The 15,073-nt window shown below is 42.9% G+C and overlaps 1 protein-coding gene across 1 annotated transcript; it reads left to right on the forward strand.

Annotated features, from left to right (window-relative positions):
- Nucleotides 1-4,119: 4,119 nt before the first annotated feature.
- LOC110533965 (transmembrane protein 151B-like) lies at nucleotides 4,120-11,757 on the forward strand. The gene is made up of 2 exons (XM_021618562.2): nucleotides 4,120-5,681; nucleotides 9,048-11,757. Exons 1-2 carry the CDS (start codon nucleotides 5,526-5,528, stop codon nucleotides 10,710-10,712), a joined length of 1,821 nt encoding a protein of 606 aa, XP_021474237.2. The 5' UTR covers nucleotides 4,120-5,525; the 3' UTR covers nucleotides 10,713-11,757.
- The last annotated feature ends 3,316 nt before the right edge of the window (nucleotides 11,758-15,073 follow it).

Genomic DNA, 15,073 nt, shown 5'->3' on the forward strand with positions numbered 1-15,073 from the left:
CTGTCCCTGCCACTGAAAAACATCCCCACAGCATGATGCTGCCACTATGCTTCACTGTAGGGATGGTGCCATGTTTCCCCAAGATGTGACTTTTGGCATTCAGGCCAAAAAGTTCAATATTGGTTTCATCAGACCAGAGAATCTTGTTTCTCATGGTCTGAGAGTCTTTAGGTGCCTTTTGGCAAACTCCAAGCAGGAGGTCATGTGCGTTTTACTGAGGAGTAACTTCCATCAGGCCACTCTACCATAAAGGCCTGATTGGTGGAGTGCTGCAGAGATGGTTGTCATTCTGGAAGGATCTCCCATTTCCACAGAGGAACTCTGAAGCTCTGTCTGAGTGACCATCGGGTTCTTGATCACCTCCCTGACCAAAGACCTTCTACCCCGATTGCTCAGTTTGGCCGGGCGGACAGCTCTAGAAAGAGTCTTGTTGGTTCCAAACTTCTTCCATTTAAGAATGATGGCGGCCACTGTGTTCTTGGGGACCTTCAATGCTGCAGAAATGATTTGGTACCCTTCCCCAGATCTGTACCTTGGCACAATCCTGTCTCGGAGCTCTACAGACAATTCCTTTGACCTTACGGCTTGGTTTTTACTTGGTTTTTGCTCTGACATACACTGTCAACTGTGAGACCTTATATAGACAGGTGTGTGCCTTTCCAAATCCTGTTTAATCAATTTAATTTACACACAGGTGGACTCCAATCAAGTTGTAGAAACATCTCAAGGATGATTAATGGAAACTGGATATACCTGAGCTCAATTTCAAGTCACATAGCAAAGGGTCTGAATACCTACAAATACCTAAAAGTTTGGACACACCTATTCATTTAAGGGTTTTTTCATTATTTTCTACATTGTAGAATAATAGTGAAGACATCAAAACTACGAAATAACACATATGGAGTCATGTAGTAATGTCACGCCCTGACCACAGAGAGCTGTTTATTCTCTATGTTGGTTGGGTCGGGGTGTGATTTAGGGTGGGTTATCTAGGGGAATTGTATATCTGTGTTGGCCTGATATGATTCCCAATCAGAGGCAGCTGTTGATCGTTGTCTCTGATTAGGGATCATATTTAGGTAGCCATTTTCCCATTGTGCTTTGTGGGATCTTGTCTATGTATGTGAGCATATTATTAGCGGCACGGTTCGGTTGTTCTTTAAAGTTTTCTATTCCAAAATAAAGGCTGGAAACATACCACTCTGCATCTTGGTCCACTCCTTATAACGATTGTGACAAGTAACCAAAAAGTGATAAACAAATCAAAGTATGTTTTATATTTGAGATTCTTCAAAGTAGCCACCCTTTGCCTTGATGACAGCTTTGCACATTCTTGGCATTCTCTCATCCAGCTTCACCTGGAATGCTTTTCCAACGGTCTTGAAGGAGTTCCCACTTATGCTGAGCACTTGTTGGCTGCTTTTCCTTTACCCTGCGGTCCAGGTTGCAAGATCGAGTCCCCAAGCCGACAAGGTAAAAATCTGTTGTTCTGCCCTTGAACAAGGTAGTTTAACCCACTGTTCCTAGGCCATCATTGAAATAAGAATTTGTTCTTAACTGACTTGCCTAGTTAAATAAAGGTAAAATGTAAAGAACTCATCCCAAACCATCTCAATTGGGTTGAGGTCGGATGATTGTGGAGGCTAGGTCATCTGATGCAGCACTCCATCACTCTCATTCTTGGTCAAATAGCCCTTACACAGCCTGGAGGTGTGTTGGGTCATTGTCCTGTTGAAAAACAAACGATAGTCTCACTAAGCGCAAACCAGATGGGATGGCGTATCGCTGCAGAATGCTGTGGTAGCCATGCTGGTTAAGTGTGCCTTGAATTCTAAATAAATCACTGACGGTGTCACCAGCAAAGCACCCCCGCACCATCACACCTCCTCCTCCATGCTTCATAGTGGGAACCACGCATGTGTCGATCATCCGTTCACCTACTCTGCGTCTCACAAAGACACAGAGGTTGGAACCAAAAATCTTACATTTGGACTCATCAGACCAAAGGACAGATTTCCACCGGTCTAATGTCCATTGCTCGTGTTTCTTGCCCCAAGCAAGTCTTGTTTTCTTATTGGTGTCCATTAGTAGTGGTTTCTTTGCATCAATTTGACCATGAAGGCCTGATTCACACAGTCTCCACTGAAGAGTTGATGTTGAGATGTGTCTGTTACTTGAACTCTGTGAAGCATTTATTTGGACTGCAATTTCTGAGGCTGGTAAATCTAATGAACTTATCCTCTGCAGTAGAGGTAACTCTGGGTCTTCCTTTCCTGTGGCGGTCTTCAGGAGAACCAGGTTCATCCAAGCACTTGATGTTTTTTGCGACTGCGCTTGAAGAAACTTTAAAAGTTCTTGAAATTTTCTGGATTGACTGACCTTCATGTCTTAAAGTAATGATGGACTGTCATTTCTCTTTGCTTATTTGAGCTGTTCTTGCCATAATATGGACTTGGTCTTTTACCCATTAGGGATATCTTCTGTATACCAACCCTACCTTGTCACAACACAACTGATTGGCTCAAACGCATTAAGAAGGAAAGAAATTCAACAAATTCACTTTTAACAAGGCACACCTGTTAATTTAAATGCATTTCAGGTGACTACCTCATGAAGCTGGTTGAAATGCCAAGAGTGTGCAAAGCTGTCATGAGGCAATGGGTGGCTATTTGAAGAATTTCAAATATAAAATATATTTAGATTTGCTTATCACTTTTTGGTTACTACATGACTCCATATGTGTTACTTCGTAGTTTTGATGTCTTCACTATTATTCTACAAAGTAGAAAATAGTACAAATAAAGAAAAACCCTAGAATGAGTAGGTGTGTCCAAACTTTTGACTGGTACTGTACGTAAATAAGGTATTTCTGTTTTTTATTTGTAATACATTTGTGAATTTGAATTTATTTTTTTTTTTTTTTTTTTTTTACAGTTTTCACTTTGTGATTATGGGGTGTAGATTGAGGAGGAGTTTTGGGCCATTATTTTTTACAAATGATTTGCCACTGGTCTTACACAAGTTACTATTTATGCAGATGATTCCACAAACTACATGTCAGCACCCAAAGCCAGGGAGTTCACTGAAGCTTTAAAAAAGGAGTTACAGTCAGTATCATAATGGGTGATTCAAAATAAACTTGTCTTAAATACATCGAAAACTAAAACCATTGTATTTGGTTCAAAACATTATCAAAGACCAAAACCTCAACTCAACTGAAGGTTGACCATTGAGCAAGTTGAGGAAGCTAAACTCGTATAACATTGGATGGTCAATTATCATGGTCATATTGAAAACGTTGTTGTGAAGGTGGGGAGGGGTATGTCTGTTATAAAAATATGTTCTGCAAAAATCAACCGTACTAGTTGTTCAGGCTCTGGTCTTGTCCCACCTTGATTACTGTCTGGTAATATGGTCAAGTGCAGCAAAGCGAGACCTAGCAAAGCTGCTGCTGGTTCAAAACAGAGCAGCATCTTTGCCCTTAACTGCACCTACAGAACTAACATCAACAACATGCACCCCAGTCTTTCCTGGTTGACGAGAGATTAACTGCTTCTCTTTTAGTTTTTATGAGAACAATTACTGTGACGAAAATTCCAGATTGTCTGCATAATCAAATAACATTCAGCTCAGACACCCATACATACCCCACAAGACATCCCACCAGAGGTCTCTTCAGACACCCATACATACCCCACAAGACATGCCAGCAGGGGTCTCTTCAGACATCCATACATACCCCACAAGACATGCCACCAGGGGTCTCTTCAGACACCCATACATACCCCACAAGACATGCCACCAGGGGTCTCTTCAGACACCCATACATACCCCACAAGACATGCCACCAGGGGTCTCTTCAGACACCCATACATACCCCACAAGACATGCCACCAGGGGTCTCTTCAGACACCCATACATACCCCGCAAGACATGCCACCAGGGGTCTCTTCAGACACCCATGCATACCCGACAAGACATGTCACCAGGGCTCTCTTCACAGTCCCCAGGTCCAAAAAGGAATTCACAGTAACGATCACATGGAACTCCTTTCTATTTTAATTTACTCAAGCAAACAGTAGTAGCAGGATGATGAACCATCACTAGTCCCGGCTTCCTCTGGGCTCTGTCCCCTTTCGACCCCTACACCCTTCCCCTGGGCCGGATTACCGACCGGTGTTAAGATACTGATGGTTTGTCAAGATTGATGGTTTGTACAGTTGGGGCTACGAGTACAGCTCCATCTTGTTGTCATATCGGGGATAACAGTTGTTGACAACTGTAGCATTTTAGCTAAGCTTAACCCTAATCCTTTTCCTAACCTTAACCTCATTCTCCTAACCTCCTACATGAATTATCCTAACCTGCCACGTTAAGTTCTTCTAACCTGTCACGTTAATTCTGCTATCCTGTCACGTTAGTTCTCCTAACCTGCAACATTAATTATCCTAACCTGCCATGTTAATTATCCTAACCTGCTACTTTAGTTATCCTAACCTGCTATGTAAACAAACCACTATCACCACATAGGACATGCAGCCCCCCAGATAACATATGAACACATCAGTTGAGGGCCCCCTGGAGGTCCGCCCAGATAGCATATGAACAGGTCAGTTGAAAACCTCAACAAATTCGGCTGTGGGGGTGTGAAAGTAGGTGCCCTAGTGGCCCACATTTGGTAGTCCTGCCCTGCCCTTCCCATTGAACTAGTGATTGTGAAATGTAGGTGAATAGAGCGATGTGCAAAGTTCATCAGACTGTTCCAATGTACAAGGAGGATTTGCTCACAGGCGCACATCAAGCGCACAATATCTAGGCTATGATATAGCCACTCGAACTAGGCCTAATTAAAATGTTGCATTTATGTAGGCATTTAAGAAGATGATGCACGCTTACCGGTAGGCTATGTTTCGTAACTGGGTGACGTCAGCTCTAACCATCGACGATGAAATGTGCAGGTGAATACGGGATAAACACATGAACCAAAAGCAAGAAGGGAGGAGGGCAAGATTATCTGGCAAACATGATTTCTGAATGGGGGGGGATGAAGATATATTTACGGATAAATGGCGTGCTATGCTATCGCACTTAACCGATATAGCTGCATCAGGAGGTATAGCCTAAATTGCCTATCGAATAATAACGGGATGTCTCTCGCGATATATTTCCTCCCATCATTGTTCCTCCGCTCGATAGTCCATGTTGGCGCCAATGGAGTGACAACAATTGAACGAGTATAGAGAAAGAAGGCTACTGTGGAGAAGTAGGCTAGGCGACAGCAATACATTAACAATACACCCACATGTGGCACTGGTGACTTAACGGGCACCCGAGAAACAACACCTGAATTTTTTTGTTTTTCACTGTCCCGCGATCGTGTGACATGACACGTAGGACATGATCGAATCAAGCCGTTGGGGCAATTGTAGGAGGTGCGGTAATAACCTGGCAGGAGGGAAGCTTCATGCTTGGAAGACGTTTGCTTTTGGAGGATCGTATTCATACATGGGGCTTGAGTTGTCATGCGGGGCGGTCCCGACTCTGGACCCCCTGATTGTCGGAGTCTCGGACAGATCCCGATGCTCACGGTCAAATCGTTGCTTGTGAGGAACAAAATAATGCCTGCGGTGAACGTTACCGGAGAAGCGCCCTTACTGAACGGGGGCAGAAGAGAAGAGGTAGAGCATTAGTATAGGTTGGGTTGTTTGGGAAGTGTGTTTGTGTGTGTTCTCGCGCGCGCGCTCCTGTGTGTGTAATTGTGTATTGTTGGACGCTAGTGCATAGGGAGCTTCCTCTCGCAACTAGGCATTTATATTAGCATCTATATGAACGATTCTGAATTTGACTGTGTTGTTTACAGATGCGTAGTGCCTAGTTGTGGGACGAAACTACCGCACAGGCTACTATATACAGGCTAATAAAATGACAATTTAGAATTGTCATTTTATAGAATGCGCGATTGCAGGAATATTTCATTCATATCGTATTAGGCCTGCACTGCGTGGAAAGCTCAAGCTAATTGGTTACTCAACCTAAGTTACCACTCAGCTCACAGTTATCCTCTTACTAACCAACATGTTGAGCACAAACAGACCTCTGCATTTCTGTTGGGTCTGAGTTGTATCAGAGTCCCGCTGGTTTTTACAGTAGTTCTTATTTTTACAGTAGTCCCAGTCACGTTCTTATTTTTAGTGCGTGTATTTTACAAGGTTACTTGAAGAGTCACCCCGGGCAAATGGAGGGACGCAACTGCATTGCAGTCGAAGTGGAGGTGAACGATTGAGCTCCCCCTCATCTATTTGCCTGTACCGGGATATGAATGCCACATACAACTGCTTGATATTCAACTCCTCACAATCATGATTAGGAGACATATCTTCTCTGGGGATTACTTATTACAATGAACGGTATAGCATCAGTCCACATTATAGTCTAAGGTCACTAATTATGGTCTGTCAGAGTTGCTGAGCTATAACCTCAGATCTTATGTTACAGGGTGATCGATAAAAGAGAGACAGAGATGGAGATGGTGCCAAGTGGAGAGCACTATTGAGTTTTGATAATGATTGTATTATACTGACACAACCATATCAATGCTCTTAAGTGTTCCTGTTTACATAAGCAACATGTCTCATGTTATAATGCCTTACTATCCCATGAGCATGGCTGATATTTGCACATCTGATGTCAATATGTCCTGTCAGGGTAAATCAGCACAATTCTGTGTGTGGTAATGTGATTTTTTTGGGGGGGTTACATTTATTCTTGAGGGGCCTTTGTGTTCTATTGAATGTTGTGGGGTTAGAGAGAAGTAGAGAGATGTGCAGGCCATCTCTCTGTTTTCCCTTCCTCTGCTTTGCCCTTCATCTCAATGTGAGGGTAAGGCAGGGGAAGCCAGGCCCCTACACACACACGCACAAACTCACATTATGTTACTGTCTGCCTCTAATCTGAGAGCCATTCCCAATAAAGCTGTCTCTCAGGCCAGTAGTTCTTAGGCTTGATAAATCATTTACAGCGGTTGAGTGAAACTGAAATGCTCTATATTTACCTACATAAATCTATATTCTCTACCTTTCTGTTGTTGCATCAGGATATGTTACATTCTGGGGGATTTATTTCTATAACAAGAAAATACTTGTCCACTCTGTCTCTCTTCTGTATTGATCTGCCAGGTACCATTCTTCATTTTCAGGCTTGTCTCATAGACTAGACGTAACATAGTAAACAAAAATCCAGGACACTCAAATTAGTACGATATGTTACTGTTTGGTATGGTTACAAAAGACAGAAGGTTACTTAAGGCAAAAACAAAAGGGCGGTGGTTAGTTGGATAGATTGGGGGGTCGGTGGCATATAAATCTAGCAATCCAAAGGTTGCGTGTTCGAATCTCATCACGGAAAACTTAGCAACTTTTGCAACTACTCAGCATGTTAGCTAACCCTAACCTTGCCACCTAGCTAACGTTAGCCACAACAAATTGTGATTCTTAACATAACATACAAAATGGATGATGGACATCCAGAAATTAATACATACCATACCAAATGTAACATACCATACTAATTTGAGTTTGATAGATTTTCGTTTGCTATGTTATGTCTACCCATATGTCCAGGTTGTCATTTTGGCAACTTGCTTTGATAGGTGAATATGTGGTCCTTGTCCTTATGGCTGTAAGAAGGAGCAAAAACTACTTTTCTACAGAAGTAGTTTCATAGTGCTAATGTCAGTAAGGAGTGGAAGGAAAAGCGATCAAGTGGGAGAGAAATAGCACAGTGGAAAAAGCATGATGTTCCTAGCCCTGACCATTATCAAACATCATGTATAGTTAACTATCCATCACTCTCTCATTCACTCCCCCTCTCTTCATCTCTTCCTCTCTAAATGGCTTAAAGTGGGAGATGAGTGCAGAGTTGACCCATCATTATTATAGATTGACACACACAACATCTGTAATAAGGGAGGCACTAGGGTCATGGTGAACTTAAATGGTCTCTCCCTTTCACTCAGCTCCCTTGTCCTTGTAATGCAGGCACAATGAAACCTCTGTAACTCTGCCAGCAGGAACACACCTCCTCGGAGCGACTGTTTGGATAGCAGCCTACCTTTTAGGAAAACAAATCTTCCCTGCAAGGGCACTGTCATGGCTGCGAGAGGCACATTTGACTGCTTAAAAAAATGAAGCAGATAGACAGATACTCTGAGCTCAGCTCTTATCTATCTGTATCTCTGTCTTTGTTTGCCTTTTGGTTATTTTCAATGCTCTTTGTGTGGCCAATAGTGTCACTGCATGTTTCGCTCATCCACTTTGCTCACTGTCCATGTGCATCCTCCCATGGGGAGCATGAATGGCCACAGTACCACTAACCTCCACTGGCAAAATAAATCTGAACGCACTCTCCTTCTTTCTCTCTGTTGATGAGGTCTAAAAGCATCAGCCTCATCCAGTGTCCACGAAAACCAAGTGTTTAAAAGGGGCTGCATGGTTTGGGTTTCACTCTGCCAGGAAATGTGTCCATGCCTCAAGAGACTGGAATGGTCCATCTCTGGACGAGCAGGGGAGCATGAGAGGACAACATTGATGTTTATTAATGTTGTTTGACATAAAAATGCATTTTGATCGATGCCCAATCATCTGTATTCTTATGGAAAACACTTAATATGTGTTCTGTTTTTTTCTGTTTCTGTTTCTTACAGAAAAATCCAGTTTTAACATCCCTTCCTTGTTTTGTTTTTTGCCTCTCCCATTGTATGTCCTTCAATCCTGTTCCTCTCCTTTTTATCACCCCTCATACAAGTCATAATGTTTGATGTTTTATCATCATTAAAACCCCATTCCCACCACTTACGCCATCATTTTTTCAAAGTCCTTTCCACTTTCACATCCCTTCCTTTGCCCAACTTTACACCTGTGCTCCTGATCCCATTGGTTACTTTACTCATTTAGAAAATCTAAACCAAATGTCTTCTCATATTTGTACCCAACTCTCCATCCCCCCACCATTCGCTTTACCTTGTCTCTTATCCCTTCCCCACGTAGCAGCGTCCCTGTAAACAGTCCCTTCCCGGGTCCCTATGCCGAGAGTCCCACTGGAAGTGCCTGCTCCTCACGCTGCTGATGTTTGGCTGTTTCGCCACGCTGGGATGGTGCTCCTTCTCCCGTGTCACCGTCATGGCTGCCGATGAACACGGCCTCTACTACGGCGTCCGCGCCCGCCTCTACCATGACAGCCCCTGCTCCAACGGCTACGTCTACATCCCGGTGGCCTTCCTGATCATGCTGTACCTGGTCTACCTGGTGGAGTGCTGGCACTGCTTCTCTAAAACATCCTCTCTGGCCCGGGTGAAGATCAGCAAGGTGTACAACAGGGTCCAGAGGCTGCAGCAGGCCATGCCCTGTATCTGGTGGAAGGCCATCAGCTATCACTATGTGAGACGGACACGGCAGGTGACTCGATACCGCAATGGTGACGCTTACACCACCACACAGGTGTACCATGAGCGGGTCAATACACACGCAGCCAGCTCTGAATTTGACTATGCTCAACATGGTGTAAAGGATGTATCCAAGGAGCTGCTTGGCCTTCTGGAGCACCCGGCTGTACGCCTTCGGTTCACCAAGTGTTTCAGTTTTGCCAGTGCTCGTGCCGAGGCCGCCTACCTCACTCAGCGCGCACGCTTCTTCGCAGAGAACGAGGGTCTGGATGACTACATGGAGGCACGGGAGGGCATGCACCTGAAGAACGTGGACTTCCGTGAGCACATGCTGGCCTTTCCTAACCCGGCGTGGCCGCCCTGGTTCTCTCGGCGGCGCATGTATTGGCTGATCTCAGCCCTGATGTTGTCCTGGCCACTACGGGTGGTGTCAGAGTACCGTACGGCGTATGTTCACTACCATGTGGAGAAGCTGTTTGGTGAGAACGAGGAAGTCAATGACAATGACAGCACTGAGATGGGCAACTACCGCTTAGGCCAGGAGAATGGGCAACGCGGTGGCCCCAGATTACGTGTCATATCGAGGGTCAACACTGTGGATATCACTGAACTGGAGTGGCACATTCGCTGTAACCAGCAGATGGTGCCCAGTTACTCCGAGGCCTTGCTGATGGACCTGAACACCAATAACACAACCTCTTTGCCCTCTGCGTTTACCGGGGCAACACATGTCCATATGAGGCGGAGCTCCAGCTACGTCCTACAGAGCTGCCCACGCTGCTGCAGGTCCACCAGCAGCTCCTCGCTCCCCTCGCGAGTCAGGGGAAATGTGGTAATGGGGGCAGGATCTTTGACATATGGGACAGTGGGAAGGATGGGAGGAGGAAGGTTAGCCCTCAGCCGCAGTGGATTCTCTCTGGGCCGTTTGCACACGATGCGCCAGGCCTGCCTGTTTCACTCCCGGAGCCTTGGTGCAGGGATGGGGAGTAGAGGGGATGAAGGTGGTGGGTTTCTGGGACTGGGCCTCCGCCGGGCTAATGAAGAAAGCAGAGGGGTCCTGGAGTCAGAAGGATATGAAGTGGACGAGAATAGTCTGCAGCTAGAGGAGGATAGAGAGCAGGAACTAGAGAGAGTGAGGACCGAGATCATGCAGGGAGTGGCATGTGTGACAGAGACACCACCAGCCTATCAGGAAGCTCTCCACTTGCCTGTGTTGATTGTCCACGGTGAGGAGAGCTGTCATGGAGGGGAGGACCTTGACGCAGGATAGTCACTGTGATTGGTGAAGGTGATGTACAGTAGAGCAGATATGCAAATCTGCTCAGGATAATGCAAGAAATTAGAGAGAGGAGAGGAGAAGAAAACAGGGACGGAGGAAGAATGTGTGGCGATATCAAAAAGGTTGTTAAAGAGAGGGGTAAGGAAGGAGAAAGAAAACAAATGGAAAAATCATGCTTTCCAGACCTGCGAGAAAGCAGTACTGTATGTGAAAGATGTGTAGGGAAACAAAACTATTGTGTCACAGTAGATTAAATGACAGTTATGTAGTTGCTCTTCTTAAAGAGACAGTAATATGTGTGTCCCATTGTCCACAATGAACAACAATCGCTTTGTATCTTTGTTCATGAATGTATGGAAGTATCAAGGAGCTGCTGAGTTAGCACTTAACATCAGGAGTAGTTCATTTTTCACCAAGCTATTAGATTAATTCAAGGGGCACTGTATAATGTGTAAACTTACAGAACTCCCTGTTAGATGCGGAGCAAAACTCTAATGCCAATAAAAAATAAGCAATTACCATTCCACAAAGAGTATTACCATTCCACAAAGAGTATTACCATTCCACAAAGAGTATTACCATTCCACAAAGAGAGTATTACCATTCCACAAAGAGTATTACCATTCCACAAAGAGAGTATTACCATTCCACAAAGAGAGTATTACCATTCCACAAAGAGTATTACCATTCCACAAAGAGTATTACCATTCCACAAAGAGATTATTACCATTCCACAAAGAGAGTATTACCATTCCACAAAGAGAGTATTACCATTCCACAAAGAGTATTACCATTCCACAAAGAGAGTATTACCATTCCACAAAGAGTATTACCATTCCACAAAGAGAGTATTACCATTCCACAAAGAGTATTACCATTCCACAAAGAGAGCATTACCATTCCACAAGGAGAGTATTACCATTCCACAAAGAGAGCATTACCATTCCACAAAGAGAGTATTACCATTCCACAAAGAGTATTACCATTCCACAAAGAGAGTATTACCATTCCACAAAGAGTATTACCATTCCACAAAGAGAGCATTACCATTCCACAAGGAGAGTATTACCATTCCACAAAGAGATTATTACCATTCCACAAAGAGAGCATTACCATTCCACAAGGAGAGTATTACCATTCCACAAAGAGATTATTACCATTCCACAAAGAGAGCATTACCATTCCACAAAGAGAGCATTACCATTCCACAAGGAGAGTATTACCATTCCACAAAGATATTATTACCATTCCACAAAGAGAGCATTACCATTCCACAAAGAGAGCATTACCATTCCACAAAGAGAGTATTACCATTCCACAAAGAGAGCATTACCATTCCACAAAGAGAGCATTACCATTCCACAAAGAGAGTATTACCATTCCACAAAGAGTATTACCATTCCACAAGGAGAGTATTACCATTCCACAAAGAGATTATTACCATTCCACAAAGAGAGCATTACCATTCCACAAGGAGAGTATTACCATTCCACAAAGAGATTATTACCATTCCACAAAGAGAGCATTACCATTCCACAAAGAGAGCATTACCATTCCACAAGGAGAGTATTATCATTCCACAAAGAGAGTATTACCATTCCACAAAGAGAGCATTACCATTCCACAAAGAGAGCATTACCATTCCACAAAGAGAGTATTACCATTCCACAAAGAGATTATTACCATTCCACAATGAGTATTACCATTCCACAAAGAGAGCATTACCATTCCACAAAGAGAGTATTACCATTCCACAAAGAGAGTATTACCATTCCACAAAGAGATTATTACCATTCCACAAAGAGAGTATTACCATTCCACAAAGAGAGTATTACCATTCCACAAAGAGATTATTACCATTCCACAATGAGTATTACCATTCCACAAAGAGAGTATTACCATTCCACAAAAAGGGTATTACCATTCCACAAAAAGGGTATTACCATTCCACAAAGAGAGTATTACCATTCCACAAAGATAGTATTCCCATTCCACAAAGAGTATTACCATTCCACAAAGAGATTATTACCATTCCACAAAGAGAGTATTACCATTCCACAAAGAGATTATTACCATTCCACAAAGAGAGCATTACCATTCCACAAAGAGAGTATTACCATTCCACAAAGAGAGTATTACCATTCCACAAAGAGAGTATTACCATTCCACAAAGAGAGTATTACCATTCCACAAAGAGTATTACCATTCCACAAAGAGAGTATTGTAATAAGATTTGATATTACTTTTAGATAATAAAACAAATAATCAATTTAGCCAATACACTAGTCGTGATGAGGCTTATGTCACCTACTCGCCTTCCTCGAGAACATGCAGATCGAGAGGCCAACAATATTGTCCATGATATGACATCAGAGATATAGTAAATAATCTTTTAAGAGTTAAGTGCACAATTTTCGCATTTTATGCTTTTAAGATGATCTCTTTAATAAATAAAAAATCCCTCTCAGCAATTTGCCCTTCACCACAATTCAAAAGGGCTTTTCCCATGTCTCAGTTCTGCCCACTGTTGCAATTATACATCATGATCAAGTATGGATTTAATGCGGTAGAGTACATACTCACACTAACACTCACACTACCCCAACCCCCCACCCCTCGCTCAGCTGATGCCATTAGGAGCACCAAATGTGATCGATGCTCGGAAGGCTTGGGACCATAGCCAAAAACTGAGCATGCTAAGACACACTTCTATACATCAGCATTAGAGGTCGACCGATGAATCTGAATTTTTGTTATACCTTTATTTAACTAGGCAAGTCAGTTAAGAACACATTCTTATTTTCAATGATGGCCTAGGAACGGTGGGTTAACTGCCTTGTTCAGGGGCAGAACGACAGATTTTCACCTTGTCAGCTCAGGGGATCCAATCTTGCAACCGTACAGTCAACTAGTCCAACGCTCTAACCATTGCACTCCACGAGGAGCCTGCCTGTTATGCGAATGCAGTAGAAGCCAAGGTAAATTGCTAGCTAGCATTAAACTTATCTTATAAAAAACAATCAATCATAATCACTAATCCAGTTTGGCAGGCAATATTAACCTGGTGAAATTGTGTCATTTCTCTTGCGTTCATTGCACGTAGAGTCAGGGTATATGCAACAGTTTGGGCTGCCTGGCTCATTGCGAACTCATTTGCCAGAATTGTAAGTAATTATGACATAACATTGAAGGTTGTGCAATGTAACAAGAATATTTGGACTTAGGGATGCCACCCGTTAGATAAAATACCAAACGGTTCTGTATTTCACTGAAATAATAAACGTTTTGTTTTCGAAATGATAGTTTCCGGATTCGACCATATTAATGACCAAAGGCTCGTATTTCTGTGTGTTATTATGTTATAATTAAGTCTGATTTGATAGAGCACTCTGACTGAGCAGCAGCAGGCCCGTTATCATTCATTCAAACAGCACTTTCGTGTGTTTTGCCAGCAGTTCTTCGCAAGCACAGCGCTGTTTATGACTTCATCATCCTAATGACTGGTGTTACCGATGTGAAATGGCTAGCTAGTTAGTTGGGTGTGCGCTAATACCGTTTCAAACGTCACTCACTTTTAGATTTGGAGTAGTTATTCCCCTTGCGCTGCAAGGGCCGCGGCTTTTGTGGAGCGATGGATAACGCTGCTTCAAGTGTGGCTGTTGTCCGGAAACGGAAGCTATACTGTTACACTGGCAATACTAAGGTGCCTATAAGAACATCCAATAGTCAAAGGTATATGAAATACAAATGGTATAGAAATAAATAGTCCTATAAATTATTATTAACTACAACCTAAAACCTCTTACCTTGGAATATTGAAGTCTCATGTTAAAAGGAACCACCAGCTTTCATATGTTCTGAGCAAGGAACTTAAACGTTAGCTTTTTTACATGGCACACATTTTTGCTTGGCACGTATTGCATATTGGCACATATTACTTTCTTCTCCAACACTTTGTTTTTGCATTATTTAAGCCAAATTGAACATGTGTCATTATTTATTTGAGGCTAAATTGATTTTATTGATATATTATATTAAGTTAAAATAAGTGTTCATTCAATATTGTTGTAATTGTCATTATTACAAATAAATAAATCGGCCGATTAATCGGTATCGGCTTTTTTGGTCCTCCAATAATCGGTATCGGCGTTGAAAAATCGTAATCGGTCGACCTCTAATCAGCATACACACATGCCAGTAAGTGGACAAATTATTCAGCACAATAATAACAATAAAGTGATACATTGTTGTGAATGTGGACCGACATTTCAAAGAATGGCCATGTAAACATTTACAAGTATGAAGATATTGACACGGTCGAGGACAGAGGTACCGAACAACTAAGTGTGTTG

This window comes from Oncorhynchus mykiss, chromosome 10 (assembly GCF_013265735.2).
Source record: "Oncorhynchus mykiss isolate Arlee chromosome 10, USDA_OmykA_1.1, whole genome shotgun sequence".
NCBI classification, from domain to species: domain Eukaryota; kingdom Metazoa; phylum Chordata; class Actinopteri; order Salmoniformes; family Salmonidae; genus Oncorhynchus; species Oncorhynchus mykiss.